Source organism: Mesoplodon densirostris, chromosome 4 (genome assembly GCF_025265405.1).
Source record: "Mesoplodon densirostris isolate mMesDen1 chromosome 4, mMesDen1 primary haplotype, whole genome shotgun sequence".
In the NCBI taxonomy this organism is placed as follows: domain Eukaryota; kingdom Metazoa; phylum Chordata; class Mammalia; order Artiodactyla; family Ziphiidae; genus Mesoplodon; species Mesoplodon densirostris.
In genome coordinates this window covers 107,440,158-107,460,525 of record NC_082664.1, presented here as the reverse complement: position 1 = coordinate 107,460,525, position 20,368 = coordinate 107,440,158, and the positions used below count along the sequence as shown (strand labels likewise).

Here is a 20,368-nt window from a genome sequence, read left to right as displayed (position 1 = left end):
CACTAAGCTTGTACATTCAAATTGGTGTTATCAACTTCAAGATGATCCCCTTGGTAGCCTGTATATGTATCCCACCATTTTAGGAGCCCCTACAGCAACGTACCTTTCTGGTGTGACTAGAGATCTTTACTCCTTGTAATCTGTTGGGTAGATTAGTTTCTGGAAACAGGCAGAAGTCCTTGAGAGGCAGTTCTGGTAAACCAAAATTACGTAGACCAACAGGAACAGTCTTCTGCTTTGCTTATATTATACATTGGCTCTGAAGACACTTCTCAGTTGGGATTCGTTCAGTTGCATCTAACAAATAGCAGGTGCTTAAACAAGACACAAGTTTATTTCTTATTCATGTAAAGAAATCTAGAGGTAAGCAATCCAGGGTTAGCCTACTGGCTACACAGTCATGAAGGACCAAGTTCCTTTTATCATGCTCCACTGTTCTTTTTTAAGAGATTTTAATGAGTTGTTTTATTTTATTGTATTTGTTTATTTATTTATTTATTTATTTATTTATGGCTGCTTTGGGTCTTCGTTGCTGCATGTGGGCTTTCTCTAGTTTCAGCAAGTGGGGGCTACTCTTTGTTGTGGTGCGTGGGCTTATCATTGTGGTGGCTTCTCATTGCGGAGCATGGGCTCTAGGCGCGTGAGCTTCAGTAGTTGTGGTACGCGGGCTCAGTCGTTGTGGCTCGCAGGCTCGGTAGTTGTGGCGCACGGGCTTTGTTGCTCCGCGGCATGTGGGATCTTCCCGGACCAGGGCTCGAACCCGTGTCCCCTGCATTGGCAGGCGGATTCTTAACCACTGCACCACCAGGGAAGCCCCTCCTTTTTTTTTTTTTTTTTTGCGGTACGCGGACCTCTCACTGTTGTGGCCTCTCCCGTTGCGGAACACAGGCTTCGGACATGCAGGGTCTGCTGCCATGGCTCACGGGCCCAGCCGCTCTGCGGCATGTGGGATCCTCCCGCACCAGGGCAGGAACCCCTGTCCCCTGCATCAGCAGGCAGACTCTCAACCACTGCACCATCAGGGAAGCCCTCCACTGTTCTTAATGTGTCACCTCATGGCCCAAGATGGCTGCTTGAGCTTCAGGCATTACACCTGCATTCCAGCCAGCAATGAGGAGGAAAGATGTACCCGCTCTGTTTTAAGGACTCTTCTGGAAAGTTCCACCCCAAAAGTTTTCTAGCGTCTCACTGGCTAGAACTTAGGTCACTTCTAGCTACAAAGAGAGGCTGGGAGATATAATATGTAGCTGGGTGGCAAAATGCCCAATTAAAAATCATGGTTTTATTACCAAAATAGATAAGAATAAATAATGGAAGGCCACCTATTTGTCTCAGCCAAAAATGATGATCAGAGAAGAAACTTGCAAAATTATTTTAAGCCTGACAGTATCATGAGAACTTGTCCAGGTTCTGATACCTGTTTTTAAATGCACCTCTTGGCAGTAAAATAGGGTACTCCTCCATGCAGCTAGTGGATGTGTAAATTGGTACCAACTTCCCAGAGGACAGTTTGACCCGGCAAGGCTAACTCTGGAAATTGATTCTACTGAAATAATTAAGAATTCTCATGAAGATTGAGTGCTCATTGTACTAATAAAATGTTGGCAATAAATGAAATGTCTAATAGTAGGAGACTGATTATAACTTACGATACACTGTGTTATGGCATGCAACGCAGCTGTTAAATTATTGTCAAATTCACAGTATGTTATGCCAAAAAATGCTTTCAGAATGACTTGATCCTTTTTTATAGATATTTATATTTATATGTGCATGCACATGCGTAGGAAATGATCTGGGAGGGTCTCCATGGAGGTACTGATAAGATGACGTTGTGGTCAAGCGAACTAGATGTTCTATGTATTTTCTTATCTATGATCTCTGATTTTTTCATCTTTTTTTATTATAAAGAAAATAATAGAATCTTCACTAAATAATGCATGTCAGAGTCAATAATATACATATTTAAATAATTTTGTGTTGTTTTCCAACTCAAGGAAAAAGTAGGAAGCATATAATGCAAACCAGATTTCATATTTTGTTGACTTATACTTTACTGGCTAGTAAGGCAAACAGCCCCTAGAGTGTGATCCTTACAGCATTGTTAATGGAAATAAATGCCAGCTCATCTATTTGGGACAAAAATTGTGGATCTCTTGTTTTTAGACACTGCTTTCACTTAACTTTAGCATAGGGGGGTCAGAGTAGATAGTTTGTAATATCCTATGATCCTCTGGGCTCGAGACACTGCCCACCCACGCACTTTCTTATATTTGAGAATTACCATCAGACATGGGGACTTCTCTGTGATATATTAGGTTGAGATATCATTGCTTATTTGGGGTAAGACCTTTGATATGACACAGGCATGCACAAACTTTTCTAAAGCTATTTTGTCAGCCTGAATGGTATCATCTTTAGCATATTCTAGTTTATCCATTTCAAAAATAAATGAGCATTTCTGCACACTAAGGCTTTTCAAGATATTTCAATAAGGCACATATGTAAAATGCAGATTAAGTAGCACATATAATGCCTTCTAAGGTAATAATAAACTGTATTGTCCACATAGGGCTTCCACGGTGTCACACATGCCACAGGTAACCTTCCAAGATGGGTATTATTACCCCATTCTGTAGATGAGAAAAGAGAGGATCAAGGTCAGAGATGGTAAGGACTCCTCCAAGACCAAACATAGTCAAATAGGAGAGGCTAGATATTAAACCCTGCTCACCTGACACCAAACTCAGAGTATTTGCTCCCTGCCTTAATGCAATTCTCAGTATGTAATACTGTTGATTCAAGTCCAACGCCCAGCGACGTTCCATTTGGGGATCGCGTTGTGGTTGGTGGGTTGGATTGTGCCAGGTGGAGCGATCTGGCTCTCAGCCAGCCTCACACCCTTGCCTGTCACCCACAGTGTGCCCGAGCGCGTGCGGGAAGCGGGCGTGCACGGAGAACCACGAGTGCTGCCACCCCGAGTGCCTGGGCAGCTGCAGCGCACCCGACAACGACACGGCCTGCGTGGCCTGCCGCCACTACTACTATGCCGGTGTCTGTGTGCCCAGCTGCCCGCCCAATACCTACCGCTTCGAGGGCTGGCGCTGTGTGGACCGTGACTTCTGCGCCAACATCCCCAACGCTGAGAGCAGCGATTCCGAGGGCTTCGTGATCCACGACGGCGAGTGCATGCAGGAGTGCCCGTCGGGCTTCATCCGCAACGGCAGCCAGAGGTCAGTGTTGGGGCCTGGGGGTGGGCAGAAAGGTTGGAGCCGCCAGTGGCTCCATCCGGGTGGGACCCTGGGGAGGTTAAGGGAGAGGGGCCACCGCAGAGGGCTGGTATAACTTCAGCTTCTGATGACTCTAAGAGCAGCGGGGAGTTTTTTTGGCTGGAAAGGCTAGTGCCTGGCCGTTTGGAATTAAGTACCTGATTTGCGGGCTCAGGTCCCCGGAGGTCACTGACCCCCTGTGCACATGCAGGGCTGCCACCCCCAGCAGCAGGCCGGTGGGGGAGACCGTAGGTTGAGGTTTTCTCACCCTCAATGCTACTCAACACTAGACCAGTGAAGGCTTTGGGAGTGCGGGAAGGGAGACACGGCAAGCCCACCAGCATCCTTAAGGCAGTGAGCAGGCCTCCAAAATCTCTTAGCACTGGCTCCCGTCCTGCCTGAACTAGCTGCCGCTAAGAGCAAGCAGTTTGTTCCATCAGCACCTCCTACACACACACGCACCTTTCACCCTCCCTCAGTTTTCTCTGTCTCTCTCATTTTGCTTCCTGAACATTGAGACTTCTCTTGGGAAACGAAGAAGTTTCGTACGGCAAACAGCATCCTTCTCGTGCATGCCAACTGGACTTCTGTGAATTTGTCATTGGTTTTAAGTTTTTGAAAAAGCAATGCCAGAATTGTTATAAAATACAGGACTATAACCCTGGAAGCAAGAGAGGGCTAGAGATTTGGGGATGCTGTTTCCTCCTCTGGAGCACAGCAGAGAACTCTTAGGAGAGAGTAGTGCTATTGTAATGGACTAAATGCCTACTTCATGATTAGTACCAGAGGATCCTTACGTTTCGAGGTTCTTCAAAATAAAACTATTCTACAAATATAAAATACCATTGGAAAAGGAAACATTCATTTTGAGTATAACGTGTAACTTCCCTTCTGTTTGCTGCCTTCTGTTTCTGCAAACGTCATCAAGCAAGTCTTGGTAAAGGGGAATCTGTTTCTGGTGTAATATTTGGAGATGTTGCTCCTTCCATAGGCTTAACTTCAAATCAGAGGTAAAGCTCACATTATTTCATAAAATTAAATGTAGAGCATTCTACCTGTCATCATTTCTGTAACCGTTATTATAGTAAAAGTTACTTTAAATACTTTAAAATTTCAAATGTGCCAAGGGTGCCAGTGAACTGGAGAGTATACATATTCCACCCAAAATAAGTCTGCCACATTTTACTCACATTTTATTGACCGTCCTAGAACTTAAAAAGGCTTTGCCAGTACCCTGGGCAGTGCCTGGAATCCAGTTAAGGCTCAGCCACAGTTCCTCCCCAGGGGTGGGGGCCAAGATGAGGCAGCTGGTGCATGGCCTTGGGTCATAACTTCTTTGCCTTTCGGGTGTGTTTCCTGTGGTGTCTGGAGGCATTCAGGCATCTGCAGCTGCCAGAGTAGCAGGCAAAGTGGGATGTGCTGTGCACTGTGACAGTTTCTTCTACTGTAATTCATTCTTCAAAGAATTGAGCTGTTATTTTTCCTACCAATGCTTACAGTCTGTTCAAATCTACAGATCTCCCTTTTACACTTTAAAATAAAATGCCATCAAGAACTAATAAATCCCCCTCTCAGCCTTTAAGGCCTATTTGACCCTTACTTTAAAATATTTATTTTTTAATACTGTGTATACCCTCTCTGTACCAGAATGGATTTGAGGACGCTTAAACTATCAACATGTAATCAGACAACTTTCTTAGAAAGACTTTTTTTTTAAGTGCTGGATGATTCCTAGACATTTTAAGAAAGGTGTTTGGTTCAGAAATTGCTATTTGAATAAAATGTCAGGGGGAACTAAACATACACTTAACCTACAACCCAGAAGTTACACTCCTGAACAATTATCACAGAGAAATGAAAACTTAGGTTCCCACAAAGGAACACAGTTAGGTACACAGTTATTTGTAGCAGCTTCATTTGTAACAGCCAAAAACTGGAAACAGCACAGATGCTCCACAATAGGTAAACGGCTAAGTAAACCGTGATCCATCACACCATGGAATATCAATCAACAATATAAAGAAACAAACCATTCAAACACACACAGCATGGATGGATCTCAAGGACATTATGCTGTGTGAAAAAAGCCAATCTCACAAGGTCACACACCATATGATTGCATTTATATAACATTCTCAAAATAGCAACATAATAGAGATGGAGAATAGATCAGTGGTTGCCATGAGTTAGAGATGTGGGGGCAGGGTGACTGTACAGGTAGCACAAGGGAGATGTTTGTGGTGATGGGCTAGCTGGTTGTGGTGATTACACAGGTGATAAGATGACATGGAAGTATATGCAGGCATTGTACCTGTGTTAGTCTCCTGGTGTTGATATTGCATTATCATTATGTAAGATGCAACCATTGGGGGAACCAGGTGGAGGGTACGCAGAACCTTTCTGTACTACTTTTGCAACTTTCTGTGTGTCTATAATTATTTCAAAATAAAGAGTTTTTGAAAAGGGAGGTGGGGCATCATCTGGTTTGTAGGTAAATTAGAAGCAATAAAAGACCAACAAAGAGTACTGAAGAAAAGCTGCTACCTACTCTAGAAGTGAGCATGTTGAGTGTGATGTTAGAGAAGGGAGAAACCTCCGTTGCTATGGTTGGCCCAGTTCCTTTGGAAACCTTGCCTCCTGTTCTCCCAACATGAAATAAGAAAACAGTAGGGAAATTTTATTTATCTGTAAGCTTTTAAACAAAACCCTTCATCTTTGCCTTAAATATGCAGTAAGGTTCAGGGTGGGGGGTACTTAATGCTAAGAGCTATAACTCACACTGTTTTCCTGACTGTTTTTCACTTCATGAAGTTTGAACGATCATTCAAGAACCATCTTGTAAATATAGTGGCTCTCCAATTCACTGTCCTATTACACATACATCCCATAATGTTGTATCATTTATTTGTTTGGAAATTGACCCAACTTTCTGTGGTTCAGCAGCTGGATTAGTGTTTTGTCCACTGTTTACTAAATAAGGGTAGGTAAGCAGGAAAAGTGCCAGTGTCACTCACTGGTCCCTGACTGTTGGTGGTTTGTGGCATGTTCAAGATTGCATGTGAAATAGGAGCTCATTACAAAGTAATGGAAGTTCCTTGTTTTTATTGTGTATGCAGCGAAAACAACATTTGGATCAATTTACAAGTTTCTGCTAAACACTGTCAAGAAATTATTTCAGTTGTGCTTTAGCAAGAAAATAATGGATCTGTGCTATAGCACATGCCTTTTGGAATCCCTCATTGGACTTTGCTGGACCGCTGGCTGCAGGAGTTAGATTCCCGTTAGTGGCAGGCAGAGACTCTGCCGTCCCTTTGCTGTCCCTGTCCACTCTCCCCGTGGCTCCTCCAGGGTGTGCCAGCAGGGGCTACAACATCAGAGAACAGTTCTGTTCTTCTTGGGAGCCCCTGGTGCTTTCTTTCTGCAAGGCTGTTTCTCCCACATGGGACCAGCTGGCTCACCACTCCCAGCCTATGATACACACATGCCTCAAGGGTGTATCATGTGTTTTGTCTGGAAACAGGCAGCATGCTTTTCCTTTGTGGGCAGTTTCTCCTTTTGGTTGCAATTTGAGTGGCTTATCCTGGGTAGGCTTGGGGATGAGAAACAGTGTGACCACTTGAATGCTTCCACCAGTTGCTTTTTGTAATGTGGACTGTAAAGACACCTAGAATAAAAGCATATCTTTATGATTTTTTTAAACGCAAGAAGACAGACTCAGCTCTCTGTGTTTTGGGTTGGTTTATTTTCAACAGCATGTACTGCATCCCTTGCGAAGGCCCTTGTCCCAAAGTGTGTGAGGAAGAAAAAAAGACAAAGACCATTGATTCTGTCACTTCTGCTCAGATGCTCCAAGGATGCACCATCTTCAAGGGCAATCTACTCATTAATATCCGACGCGGCAGTAAGTATTCCATCTCCCTGGAAGAGAGGGTCAGATCTCTTGGTTTTCTTTTGTCGATGCTTTTCCTACTCATCCATGACTCACAGCTGAAATATGGGCCTAGAAAAACAACATGGTGCGTAAGCCTCATGCTCAATGCCCCTCCTTTGAGTTTCCCTCAAAGATAAAAAACAGATTGAAAGGCCGTCTGACTTTTAGCCATTGGCACAGCGTTTATTTCTTCAGAGGGTCATCCCTCATCTTTCTTAAGTCACATCTTACGCAGAATACACACATCCTAACACGTACAAACCCCAGAAGAGACTGATGGATCAAAGGTATGACTCAGCAGTCTCCAGCTGGAGCCAAGTCCTCAGAGCTTTAAGTCCAAAGAGTCTTGGTTACTTGGATATATTGAAGATCCTGAGCAAGGGAAGAGTTTAATGATATCACTTTAAAATTGTATTCAGTCCAAAAGTGGCCGATCTCCAAATTTATTTCTGAGAACCAAAAGAGATAAAAGTATATGTATGTCATCATGCATTTAAAGCTTCAATCTCACCCTCTACAGAATCCCCATTATTTGCAGTAGATGGCGTTCCTGGTAATTGCATTTGTGTGAAGCATTTCCTGTTGACTTATTTGGTGATACTTTCAGTTCTGATCTGTAATTGACAGAGGCTTCTAGTAACGGTGCCTTAAATTCTCCACCACTGGAACCACTTGGTGAAGGTACTGATAATTTTGTAAGCTAGGAGAAATATAATAAGAAGGAGTTGAGGTTGAAAGGAATTTTTTTCTAAATCCTTTTGTGAAGAAGTTTGTTTCTTTTTTTTTTATAGCTTGAGGGGCAAAAATGACCTATTTATTCTGTGCATTTACTTTTCCTTAATACTATTTGTACAATGAGTGAGCTCTATTCTTATGGTTTAGAGATGGCAGCAACAAGTTTTCTGCTTAGTTCTTTTGAATTTTTGGATAGCCCTTGATTTTCACAACACCTTTCACTCCTCTACAACAGAGATAACTTTGTTTCCACACACCTAGAATTTTCTTACTTTCATGGTATTCTGAAGTTTTATTCTTTTTGCACTTACTAGATTTCTTAATTTTTAAAAAAGATTTCCTCATTCCCTAGAACATATCCTTTAAATGGCTAACCCTTCTTTTTTTCTTATATTCCTATCTTCAAGATAAAAATTTAATCCATGAATTAAATCCATGGAGAAGTATAATTTGAGAAGGAATTGGTACATATTTGTGCATGATGATGAAATGTGCCTTCCAGTTTATAGCCACCACAGGAAATCGGTTAGACATCTCATTGGAAAGGTCCTTCCTCAGCCTTGACTAGAAGGCATGAGTCCTGCCCCACATTTATTTATTATTATTTTTATAAATAAATCTTTCAGATTTTGACCGTGAGGATTTTTTTAACTTTATTTATTTATTTGTTTGTTTATTTATTTATTTATGTTTTGGCTGCGTTGGGCCTTTGTTGTGGTGCGCAGGCTTCTCTCATTGCAGTGGCTTCTCTTGTTGCGGAGTGTGGGCTCTAGGCACATGGGCTTCAGTAGTCATGGCACGCAGCCTCAGTAGTTGTGGCTCGCGGGCTCTAGAGTGCAGGCTCAGTAGTTGTGGTGCACGGGCTTAGTTGCTCTGTGGCACGTGGGATCTTCCCGGACCAGGGCTTGAACCCGTGTCCCCTGCATTGGCAGGTGGATTCTTAACCACTGCACCACCAGGGAAGTCCCCCGCCCCACATTTAAAATTCAGGATCTTTTCCTTGAAACATCAACTGCAGGCAACCGCTAGTCTTTACAACTTGAATTTCTCCTTCATTTCTCTTGGAAAACCATCAAGCTGTACATAAATGTAGGGTGTTACCCTGGAGGACAGTACACTTAGTCTTTGATGTTTATCAATTGAAAGCAAGATAGAACCTTTTATTAACTAAGCCTTCACAAATCATGCACAGTAAAATTCTGTTAGTTGAACCACACCCAATTCATTATAGTATGTGTTACAATTTTGGCATAAGTTGAACTGAAGTTTATGTCTTTTATTTACTATGAGAAAAAAATAGGCTACAAAACTAAAGGAAATACACTGTTTATACATCTTGTCATTTTTACACATCTATTAGCAACGATGTTCCCAACTATTTTATATCTGTGAGAATTATGACTGTGCATTATAGGAAACGTAGAAGCATAGAAATGAATTTTTAAAAATTACCTGCCGATAACCACTGTTAACGTTTTGGTGCATTTTCTTCCAGTCTTAGTAAGATGGAAGCTTTAAATATAGATCCCTGTATCTTAGGAACTAGAACTGTGGCAAAGGCAGTTCCTAATGAGACTGAGGGAATGTTGTTTATTTCATCATCCCTTGTACTTCGGCGGCAGCACTGTCTGTTGACAGAGCATATTAAAGAAGTTCCCTAGATGTGCCCGCCTTGGCTAATTGGCAGTCTGGTGTTTATGATATTACATTCCGTTAATCAGCCTGGGAGCTGCAGTACCCAGCCTTCTAGAAACTCCCGTTCCCTGGCCTGAGGGGCCCCATCTAAGGCGAGGGTGTTGAAAGCCAAGCTTAGGGAAACGCATTTTTGACAAGGGACAAGGGTCCCGTGAAGCCCGAGCACCTCAGTGGCACCATGAAAACAAGACCCGCACTGAATTGCTCTCCACATGTGTTCGCGAGAAACCAAGTGTGTCCGCCCCGCTCACGCTTAGTGAATGCTCAGTAACACGGTCCCCCTTACTGTAGACAACATCGCTTCGGAACTGGAGAACTTCATGGGACTCATCGAGGTCGTGACGGGCTACGTGAAGATCCGCCACTCCCATGCCTTGGTCTCCTTGTCCTTCCTGAAGAACCTTCGCCAGATCCTAGGAGAGGAGCAGCTAGAGGGGTAAGTGCTCCAAATTTCACAAGCTGACATTCTCCCACCACAGAGTAAGCAGCCTGCATTTTAAAGTTCTGTGTTTCTAAGGGAAGAGCCCTTTCTCATTAAAAAGAAAAAGTGAAAATGACAGCAGTGCGGGCACCTCCTCACATAGGGTCTCGTGTAGTCACAATTCTCCATCCTCAGGACTGGATTGTGACCCATCCAGGGTTACGTGTCTGACTGTGGCCAGCAAAGCAGCAGATGGGGCTGCAGTAGGGGCTGCCAAAAGCACTGGGAGTGGGTCTAAAGTGCTTACCTCTCCATGAAATAATCATTTATGGGTCCCTTATCTGCCTCAGGGTGCTGTAGTCCGCTACGTAAAAGCCATTCCATCTTTTCAGATGTATTAGAACATCAGAGATTTGGAGGCATATGAACAGTTCATTTTGTTACAAAGAAATCTTGATTCACAGAATTGTTTCTATTGATCAGCTTGTAGGATTTGTGCTACTGAGAGAATTTTTGCCTTCTGCAGAGACCTGCTTTGTGATAAGGGTTTTAAACTAGCCGGAGGCCTTTCACCAGAGGAGGAATAAAAGCGGGTGCTTCCTGCACGCGCAATTTCTCTCCAGCACTTAGCCCAGGTGTTCCTTTGCATACATGCTTCTCTTCACCGACCCCCCCCCCCTTTAAATACAGCTCTTGCCTGGTTTTAAGCTAATGCTTTGAAATAAAAGGAGACGTCCATTAATGAGTTAATTCCTTCTAAAGAGAATTTGGGGAAATAATTTAGGAGAGCAAGAGGTGGGAAGGTCATGAGAAAGGTTGTCCTTGCTGATTTATGTGCCCCGACTGGATAAAGTTACCGCATAAGGGTTTCCTTACAGCCTTCCTGCTTTTTCTCAGACTCACTCTTGGTCAGTCTTAAATTCTTAAAATTCCATCATCTGATATAGCTAAAGAGAGAGGGCAGCTCTTCATTCCATCCTTGAAAAGCACACTGTCCTCCCCGCTGGGAACACTGATTCTTTAGAAAAATGTCTTTCTTTTGGTGAATCCTAGTAGGCTGCCACTGTGCCCAGACCAAGTGTCCCAGGTCACCGACATGGCAAACCGAGGCTCTGCCAATTTGAGGTGATGGTGTTACTGTTGGTTGTGTTAAATTTTAAAATTTTAGCACAGTTCTTTTATTTTTTTTCCTCCAAGTAGGTTTGTGTTTCTGGAAACCCTGGTGTTGGTAAGCACTTTTGCTTTGGCGTATTGGTACCTGCAAGTTTTCCTGCTGCTTGAGGATACACATTCTTTTTTTTTTTTCCAGGCTGAGCAAGTGATATACATAGAGGGGAAAGCTAACAGGAGAGTTTCATTAATTTTTATTAGGAATTATTACATGATGTGATTACCTTTCAGTTGTGTGTTAACTAAAAGTATTATGCACTTGAGTGTAGCTGAAAATTAAAGTGTGATTTTTATTTGCAAGAATATTTATGATGTATTTCTCATTATCTGAATCACGTGTAAAACCCAAAGTCCCAGTGGGGTCTTCTTACAGATGTATGTCATTGCTTAGGTGTTTGGGCCACTTCCAAGCTCAGCTAAGCTTCAGGCCCCTGCCCTGCTGATAGTACTTTAGATGTCAGGGAAGGGCAATGGTGAACCTGCTGCTGGTTAGTAGCCCTTGTAGCTCTGAGGATGCTGGGCTTCTAGCCTTGGATTCCTGCCTGCCATTGTTTGGAGGCTCTCTCTTTAGATAGAGCTTGAGAACCTTGCCTCTCTTGATGGGAGCTGTGTTCTCTCAGCTGCCTTCCTCACCCATGACCAAAAATGTATGGGTCATCCTCGCTTGTGATGAATACCCCTGCTGGCTTTGTATCAGGTGTGACCAGTAGCAACAACTCAATTCTGTATTTCTCAGATTTAGGAAGAGGGTTAGGTCCAGCCCCTTTGCCTACTCCCCTCACTCCTGTAAGAAGTGAAGAGTCACACAGATACAGAGAACAAACTAGTGGTTACCAGTGGGGAGAGGGAAGGAGGGAGGGGGAATTTAAGAGTAGGGGATTAAGAGGTACAAACTATTACATATAAAATAAATAAGCTACAAGGACATATTGTACAACACAGGGAACATAGCCGATATTTTATAACTATAAATGGAATATAACCTTTAAAAATTGTGAATCACTGTGTGTACACATGCAACTTATATAATATTGTACGTCAACTATACTTCAATAAAAATAAATAAATTTTTAAAAAGAATGCAAAATGAGCTGTAAAAAGAGACAGTCTTCTGCTCAAACCTGAAAAAAAAGGGAAAAAAAGGGAAGAGTCAGAGGGAGGAAGAGAAGAAAGGTAGATGATAAATAGATAAATGCCAGCAGTGCCGAGCAGAACTTGCAGAGTGCTACAGGGAAAGAAAAGACACATGCCATGGGCATGAAAAAGAGTCAGGTATCTGATTAAGAAGATCAGACAGGGGACTTCCCTGGCAGTCCAGTGGTTAAGACTTTGCCTTCCAATGCAGGGGGTGCGGCTTCGATCCCTTGTCGGGGAGCCAAGATCCCACATGCCTCCTGGCCAAGAAACCAAAACATAAAACAGAAGCAATATTGTAACAGATTCAATAAAGACTTTAAAAATGGTCCACATCAAAAAAACCTTAAAAAAGAAAAAAACAAAAACAAAAGAAGAAGAAGATCAGACAGGCTTCTGAGAAGAGGTGGCTTTTGAGATAGGCCTTGGAGGGTTTCCAGAAACAGTAAGCAGAGGGTAAAGAAAGGCATTTCAGGACAGGCGGCAGCAGCAAAGGCAATGAGTTGGGGCATCCTGGGACCTGTTTGGCAAATAATACTGGAGAGGTAGGTGGTATGAGAATTACGTAAGCTGTTATGCACCCAGGTGTGGAGGTTATAATTTGGATAGGCAGTGGAACCTTTTCAGGGCTTTTGAGTTACCAGAGTGTCAGTAGAACATTTCACTTGAGTGTGCTTTTGGTGTAAGCCAAGATGACTTTTACCCCACGGGTTCCCACACTTTGCTGTACATTAGAATCATCTGGGGGCTTTTAAGAAATCCTGATGCCCAAGATGCACTCTGTCCTAATTCAATCAAAATGTTTGGGGTGGGGCTTCCCTGGTGGCGCAGTGGTTGAGAGTCCGCCTGCCGATGCAGGGGACACGGGTTCGTGCCCCGGTCTGGGAAGATCCCACATGCCGCGGAGCGGCTGGGCCTGTGAGCCATGGCCGCTGAGCCTGCGCGTCCAGAGCCTGTGCTCCGCAATGGGAGAGGCCACAACAGTGAGAGGCCCGCATACCAAAAAAAAAAAAAAAAATGTTTGGGGGTGGGATCCAAGCATCATTGCTTTTCAAAAGATTCCCAGGTAATTTCAATATGCAGCAAAGACTGGAAACCACTACTTTACCCCTTTATTCCTTCTTCTCTGAAGCATATCCCCAAAACCCTTTGATTTTTTTGCCTAAATATTTTCTTGTCACACTATTCCTTAAAGTATGATTTTTCTTGTACCTCTCATAACCAATGAGAATATAAGTAAGTGCTTCCATTTTGTTCAGCGGGAAGAAAGTTTTGTAGCCTTTTGTTTTGGTGGAGAACAGACAAATTTGTAGTACAGAGATCCTTTGTATGTGTCACCCTTAGCTTTCCAAACTGGAACTGAAACCCATCTCCAAATGTCTCCTGAGTAGCCCAGACCACGGAGTCAAGTCCAGAGTATGAAATTCAAGAGCGTTACCTGGATTAGACCTCTTAGTCCTCACTCAGAGTGAGCTGATTCTGGAATTTGATGTCCAGGCTGGTGACAGACATAGGCAAAATCACATCGGAACAGACAGCAGGGCTGCTGGTCTCTGGAGAAAGGGGCCGGACAACATAGGCAGCCTTCAGTTTGTCCAGAAGAATTCAGATGGCCAAGGCTTCCTTGAGGACATTACTCTGTTTAAGGTGATGTGTTTCTGGAGTAATAACCTTAGACATTAAGAAGATCAAGGTTGGGCTTCCCTGGTGGCGCAGTGGTTGAGAGTCCGCCTGCCGATGCAGGGGACACAGGGTCTTGCCCCGGTCCGGGAAGATCCCACATGCTGTGGAGCGGCTGGGCCCGTGAGCCATGGCCGCTGAGCCTGCGCGTCCGGGGCCTGTGCTTTGCAACGGGAGAGGCCACAACAGTGAGAGGCCCACGTACTTCAAAAAAAAAAAAAAAAAAAGAAGATCAAGGTCGTGCTATTTTGGAAGGAAATGGATTTTGGAATACACATGTACAAGATTCCTATGAAATGGCTAATTTTTTAGCACTTGAATAAGAAAGATAATATTTCTGTTCTCTGAAAATTTCCTTATTTGAACAACCGTATTTTGTGATACATCAGATAAATGAATTAAAATTTCAAATTAGTTGGTGCCACCAAGGATTGTTGCCCTGAAAAGAATAAAAGTAGATGGAGGTGATGGGTTATAAGAATTGGAATTCTTGGATGCAGTTATAGGCATCTCTGCTCATGTTCCCACCACTTGACTGCAGCACTTTGTGCTTTATTCTGCCTTCTTGCAACTCTAAGATTAGGTTGCAACATGGCTATACTTTAACACTTCTTCCAGACTTCCAAAAAATATACACTCAGACATGTGACTCAGCAGTTCCAGGTTCTACCCCAGTATCTACCCAAGAGAAATGAAAATGTGTCCACACAAGACTTGTATGTGATTGCTCATAGCAGTGTTATTCATGATACCAACCCCCCCACACCACCAAAATACCCCACTGGAAACAATCCAAATGTCCATCAGCAGGTAAATGGATAAATAAAATGTGGCACAATTACTGCCCAACAATAATGTAACAACATGAGTGAACCTCAAAAACATTAGGCTAAGTGAAAAAAAGTCAGACACAAAAGGCTACACATTTTGTGATTCCATTAATATGTGCTTTGTAGAAAAGGCAAAACTATGGAGGCAGAAAGCAGATCAGTGAAGAGCTGGGGATGGAATTGGAGATTGACCACCATCGGGAATGAAGAACTTTGGCATGACGGAAATGTTCTGAAGCTGCATCGTGGTGATGGTTGGACACCTGTATGAATTTACTGAAGCTTCTGGAACTGTACACTTATAATGAGTGAATTTTTTTGGTAGATAAATTATACCTCAGTAAAGCTGTTTTTAAAACCCTCAAAGAGGAAACGTTTTCGGAGTATCTGTTTGGTGCCTGGTGCCACTTGAATATAAATTCCCACCCTTGCTGAACCTCCGAGGCTGGTGTAAATATTGAACTTTGGGGGAGATTGGACGTGGTATAAAGCAATCCGTTGCAGACACGTTGGAGGCAGCATACGTGAAAAGACCAAATCCTGCATCAGTTGGCTCGGCTGCTGGAGACAAGCCCCCATGTGCTGGGTTCTGATGCCCCCGAGGGACCGCCCGAAAGAGGCCATGGTTTTTTCTTTGAGAAATGAAAAGGACTAATGATTTTTTTTTCCAATTTGTCAGCAAAGTTTGGAAAGGGGGGAATGTCCCTTCCTGCCCCCATGTGCTGGAGACCCCACCCTCAGCCCCATCTGTCCCAGGTGGGGAGAAGCCAAAGAAATACCTTGCCTAGAGTTATTGCTTAGTGAGAGTGGAGATGACGCTCCACCCCGATCTTTGGATTCCCACGTGCAGTGGTCCGAGCCCTGGACCCGGGGCTGTCTTCTAAGTACCACTCGAATCCCCAGCACTTCGCCTTCGTTTGCATCCCCATCCTTCCTGCCCTTCATTCGAGCAGGCAGGGAGGTGGTGTTGTTGAAAACTCAGAAGTAGGACAGCCCTGAGACTGGAGCCATAAATAAAACAGTTAGGTGTATAGTATGTGCTGGGCGTTTAGAATATTGATGCAGATAATATATAGATGTCCTCGAGGAGATAACCTCCCACATTGGTCTACATTTTGGCAGATGGGGCCCACCCAAGCGTAGAAACAAACATTTTTTGCAACCTTGAAGAGAGCTGGGGCCAGGATACCAATATAGATAAAACCCAGGCACCAGGGAGCCTGTGTAAGGGACAGAAGAATAAACAGATTTTTTTTAATATGTTTTGAATGTAAAGGCAGTCAGCTTAGAAACAATTAGGAAATCACATTACAGAATAATTGACTTAAACAGGCATTTCCTTTAGGGAATAATAAAATCTAAGTGTGTCTATGTGTGTGTTGAAGATATGCAGACAAGTTTCTGCCTTTTACCGGCTCTTAATCCTCACCTGATCCTGGAAGGAATGTGTGGGCAGCCGGGCTTCCAGCTGGGGTTGGGAAAACAAGAGCAGTATTGACAGACACCTCGTGAATGGCTTGATTATCATTGTGTTGAGGGTTTTACTTTTATTTTTCTGTCACTTACACAAGTTCCATAACGCCCGGGTTTTATTGATATTGGTATCCTGGCTCCAGGGCTTCTCAGTGTTGTAAAAAAATGTTTATGTTTACTGTAAAAAGATAATCTTGCTTTTCAAAGTGATTAGTCACATACACAGAATTTCAGTGTGCCTGCCATTCATCTGTCAAATTCCTGATTTATAATTCATGCTCCCTCCCCTGGGGAGAAGCATGTTTTGTTCAGAAGGTATTTTCGGTGCGGTTATGTTCTCTGTTAGTGAAATTAGTTTACTAAAATAAAAGCCTCATCCTAGGTTGAGTCAGCAATTTGACCTGGGTAATTGGCCTTTACTCCCGGCCCAGAGCTTTCTGCACCAACAAGGAGATTTTGTCCCTTGTGGCCTACTTGGGAACCTGGGAGCAGCCAGACCCACGGGGTTCGTGTTGATGCTGCAGAGTGGCCTTCAGAGCTGGGAGTATTCCGAGGGCAAGAGTGGCCTATGATAGGAGGCATCTGCCTCCACCTTGAACCCCTCCTCCGGTTGTATAACTCTGCGGACACCCCTTCTCCCGGCAGCATCACCTGCAGCCTGGCAATGAGGGAGCAGATGCGGGGGGGCACTGTGGACCCCACCTTCCACATGCCACGCCACCCTTGCGCACACACGAAGTGCCACGCCACCCTACGTACCACTCTTGTGGTACGTAGCCCAAGTCTAGATTCCTTTGGACAATGTCTTACGTTCCTTTTCCAGCAGATGCTGGGGAGTGAGCTCTTGCTGAAAGGAAAGGATTTGTTGACTTGCCAGTTTTTGTCACCTGGCTTGGTGGCCGTGAATGTGTCGAGGCCTCAGGCGGGTTTGTGAGGAGCCTGGCTTGGTTTCTGAGGTGCTGCCTCTGGACTCATTGGCTCATTGTGCCCCTTTGTGGGCAGGATCCTCACCCCTACCCCCAGCACCTGCGCGGACGTGACCCGGTGCTCGTGGAGGGACTGGGCTTCAGGCTGAGGGAGAGATCCACCTCAGCTCAGTAACTCCTCCTGGGCCCTTAAAACCGACAGGGAGCTCATATGACACCGTTTGTGCCCCTTGTTGTCCAATAAGTGAGTAAACGGAGCTACAGAAAGCACTGAGTGACCTGCCTGAGGCTGTGCAGCTCATAAATGGCATTGATAGTCCTGGACCCCTGTCTCTGAATGCCTCATGAATTCCCAGGGAAATGTACAGGTGGGCTTCACAGCACTGGAACCATAGCTTTTGCTTTGCTCTCAATGAGTGAGACTCAGGCTGTGGACTGACCGGCGGGTAGAGTCCTGGTAGAGGTCCTGGTCCGGGTGTAAGTGAACCTCACCAGATGCACAGAGGTGCCCAGTGAACACCACCCGGGGCAGAGGAGGTCTCTGGGCTTCTGTCTGGGCTGTCCCAGCTCTGGGAAGAAGGTTGGGATCCTTTCCTTCTCTACTATTTATGTGTTGGATCCCTGAGTGGGTCCTAGAAATAGCTCAAAATGTGGCACCAGTTCTTAGACTCAGTTTTGTAGAAGGTGCTTGAGTGAGCCCCAGAAGGAAACAGGCTGGGGGATAGGAGGGGGAGAAGGGTCTGAGTTCTGTGGGGAGCAGACCTGTCAGCACTGAGGACTCAGATGGCATCTGTGACCCTGCCTGCCTGGTTTACCAATGGACCCAGACAGAAAGGACCTGCAAGGCTCTTTCTCCAGACCCCAAGCTGGAACTGTCTGCTCTCTTGCCTCCCCAGGTATGGGTTTGTCTCTGGGTGGCCAGTGCTAGTGGTTGCCGATGCTGGCTGTCCCCCCACCTCTCCTTCAGAAGCAGCTGGGTCTGCTGCTTCTGTGTCCACCCACTGGGAGCAGGACCGATGTCTGACGTGGTCGGCTTTGGACCTCCAGCCCCTCGGTGGTGCCCAGCGTCTGTTAGACCAGTGCTTCTCCAAGTGTGGTCCCAGCATCACCTGGGCGCTGGTTAAAAATGCAGATTCTCAGCCCACCCAGACTTCCTAATGAGAAACTCCTGGGGTGGGGCTCAGCCCTCTGAAAATAAGCTTTGTGCACCCTAAACTTGTTGGACACTGAGTTACTGTTGCCTGGATGGGTGGCCTGGGGGAATGCCCATTGGGGGCCATTTATCTTCCCCCACCTTCCCGGGGGACTTCGGCTGAGGCTTTTCAGGGTGGGGTGAATCTGGAGGAGGGAGCTGACCCAGGATTGGTCCACCCCCGAGTCTGTCTCCCTGTCCCATTCTCTCTCCTACCCCGTCATATGCTGCTGACAGCACGGATGGGATGGGATTTACCCCCAAGGATAATGGCAGACTTTCTACAGCAAATTTGTAAGCTGTTCCGGTTGAGTAGCAGAGCATATCCGTTCTCCCATGGACTGATTTCAAGCTTATTGTACATACTCTGCTTCAGAGAAATAACCAGAGGCATTTCTAGGGAATGATTTGAGTAGCATCCTCCAGTGTGAGAAGCATTATTGTTGGTAATAGGGGTCATCAAATTAATTAGTGTTTTATCTATTTGATATTGTCCTTGAATCATATCGTTGCTATTAACAGTGACTATTCTTTCTTAGATACCATTAATAACTACATCTCTTACCCGCAAAGGCAGTGTTTTCTGGAGCTTTGTGGCGAAGAGGCACAGCATGGGGTGTCTGGTGGCAAAGGGCAAGGGTGCTGATGCTGATTTCTGTGCTTCTAGGAATTACTCCTTCTACGTCCTCGACAACCAGAACTTGCAACAGCTGTGGGACTGGGACCACCGCAACCTGACCATCAAAGCCGGGAAAATGTACTTTGCTTTCAATCCCAAATTGTGTGTCTCCGAGATTTACCGCATGGAGGAAGTGACGGGGACTAAAGGGCGCCAGAGCAAAGGGGACATAAACACCAGGAACAACGGAGAGAGAGCCTCCTGTGAGTGGACCCTCCTCCTATCTACACAGCAGCTTCCGTTCGTGGCCCCCTCCTTGTTTCACATGAGGCCTCCTTAACGAGCACTTTGCTCACACGTGGATATCTTCAAAGGCAGTAGTGGGGCAGATTCATATTTGTAAATTTTCCATAGCATCTATTTGTGTGTGCTAAACATTTATAAATGTGTTCTCACTCAGATTTTAAAGAGGTGCTTACAGAATACACAGAGTTAAGTGTCTTTTATGCTCAGGCACACCGTTGGATTATTTTCTAGGGGAGAGTTGGTCCTGTCCAGCCCCGGGAGGGAGCAAGCCCGGCCCTCCGTCTCCACACAGAGTGGAGGGGAGGCCAGGGGCCCCTGTCCCTGACCTGGCCTCCACCTGGTTCCTACCACAACATGAAAGGTGGAGGGAGCCTGCCTCCCTGGATTGATACTGCTTTTTAAATTTAGAACAATATAATTATAATGTTACACTGGTTATGCGACTTCTGCTTTAAGGTTTTGCCTCTAAGCGGTGAGTTTCTCACCTAACCCTGTATGTAAAACTGCTTTTAAAAATGGTGTGGTTCTGTGTGGCTGGATCAAGTTATAAAAATAGTCTCTCCACCATCGGCTTTTGATAAGGGACAGGTATTAGAAAAGAATAATCTACGTGATCCAGGGAGATTTGCACGTGCGCTTACGGGCGCAAGAGAATCTACGAAACCATCAGCATTGGACTTCGTTTTGCTGGCTCTGGATTTACCTGGTAGACACTCGAGTTGCTCAGGAAGAGTTTTTAGAGTCGAGAAACCAGACGCAGAGCTGAAGGCCTTTCTCCCTCACATGCCCCGCCACAGCCCTCACCACATTCCCCGTTCAGACCATAGCAGAAGCGGATGCGCAGAGTGCTGTCGAAGTGTTTTCCTTAGAGTGGGCCAGTCTGACCTGTCAGGTCATGAATACAGTAGCCATTTATTTTCCCTTGAAAATGTTTCCTCTCTAAATAACACTTTAGCAGGAACTGCAGTGTTTTTCCCATCTCAATCC

The 20,368-nt window shown here is 44.9% G+C and overlaps 1 protein-coding gene across 2 annotated transcripts in view; it reads left to right on the top strand.

Annotated features, from left to right (window-relative positions):
* The window catches only part of IGF1R (insulin like growth factor 1 receptor), a 321,068-nt gene that overhangs the window by 257,132 nt on the left and 43,568 nt on the right, over nucleotides 1-20,368 (top strand). For both annotated transcript variants that reach the window (XM_060096894.1, XM_060096895.1), the window contains exons 3-6: nucleotides 2,921-3,233; nucleotides 7,022-7,170; nucleotides 9,922-10,066; nucleotides 19,124-19,338. In XM_060096894.1, the coding sequence (XP_059952877.1) occupies nucleotides 2,921-3,233; nucleotides 7,022-7,170; nucleotides 9,922-10,066; nucleotides 19,124-19,338 (822 nt within the window). The remainder of the gene's footprint in view (nucleotides 1-2,920; nucleotides 3,234-7,021; nucleotides 7,171-9,921; nucleotides 10,067-19,123; nucleotides 19,339-20,368) is intronic.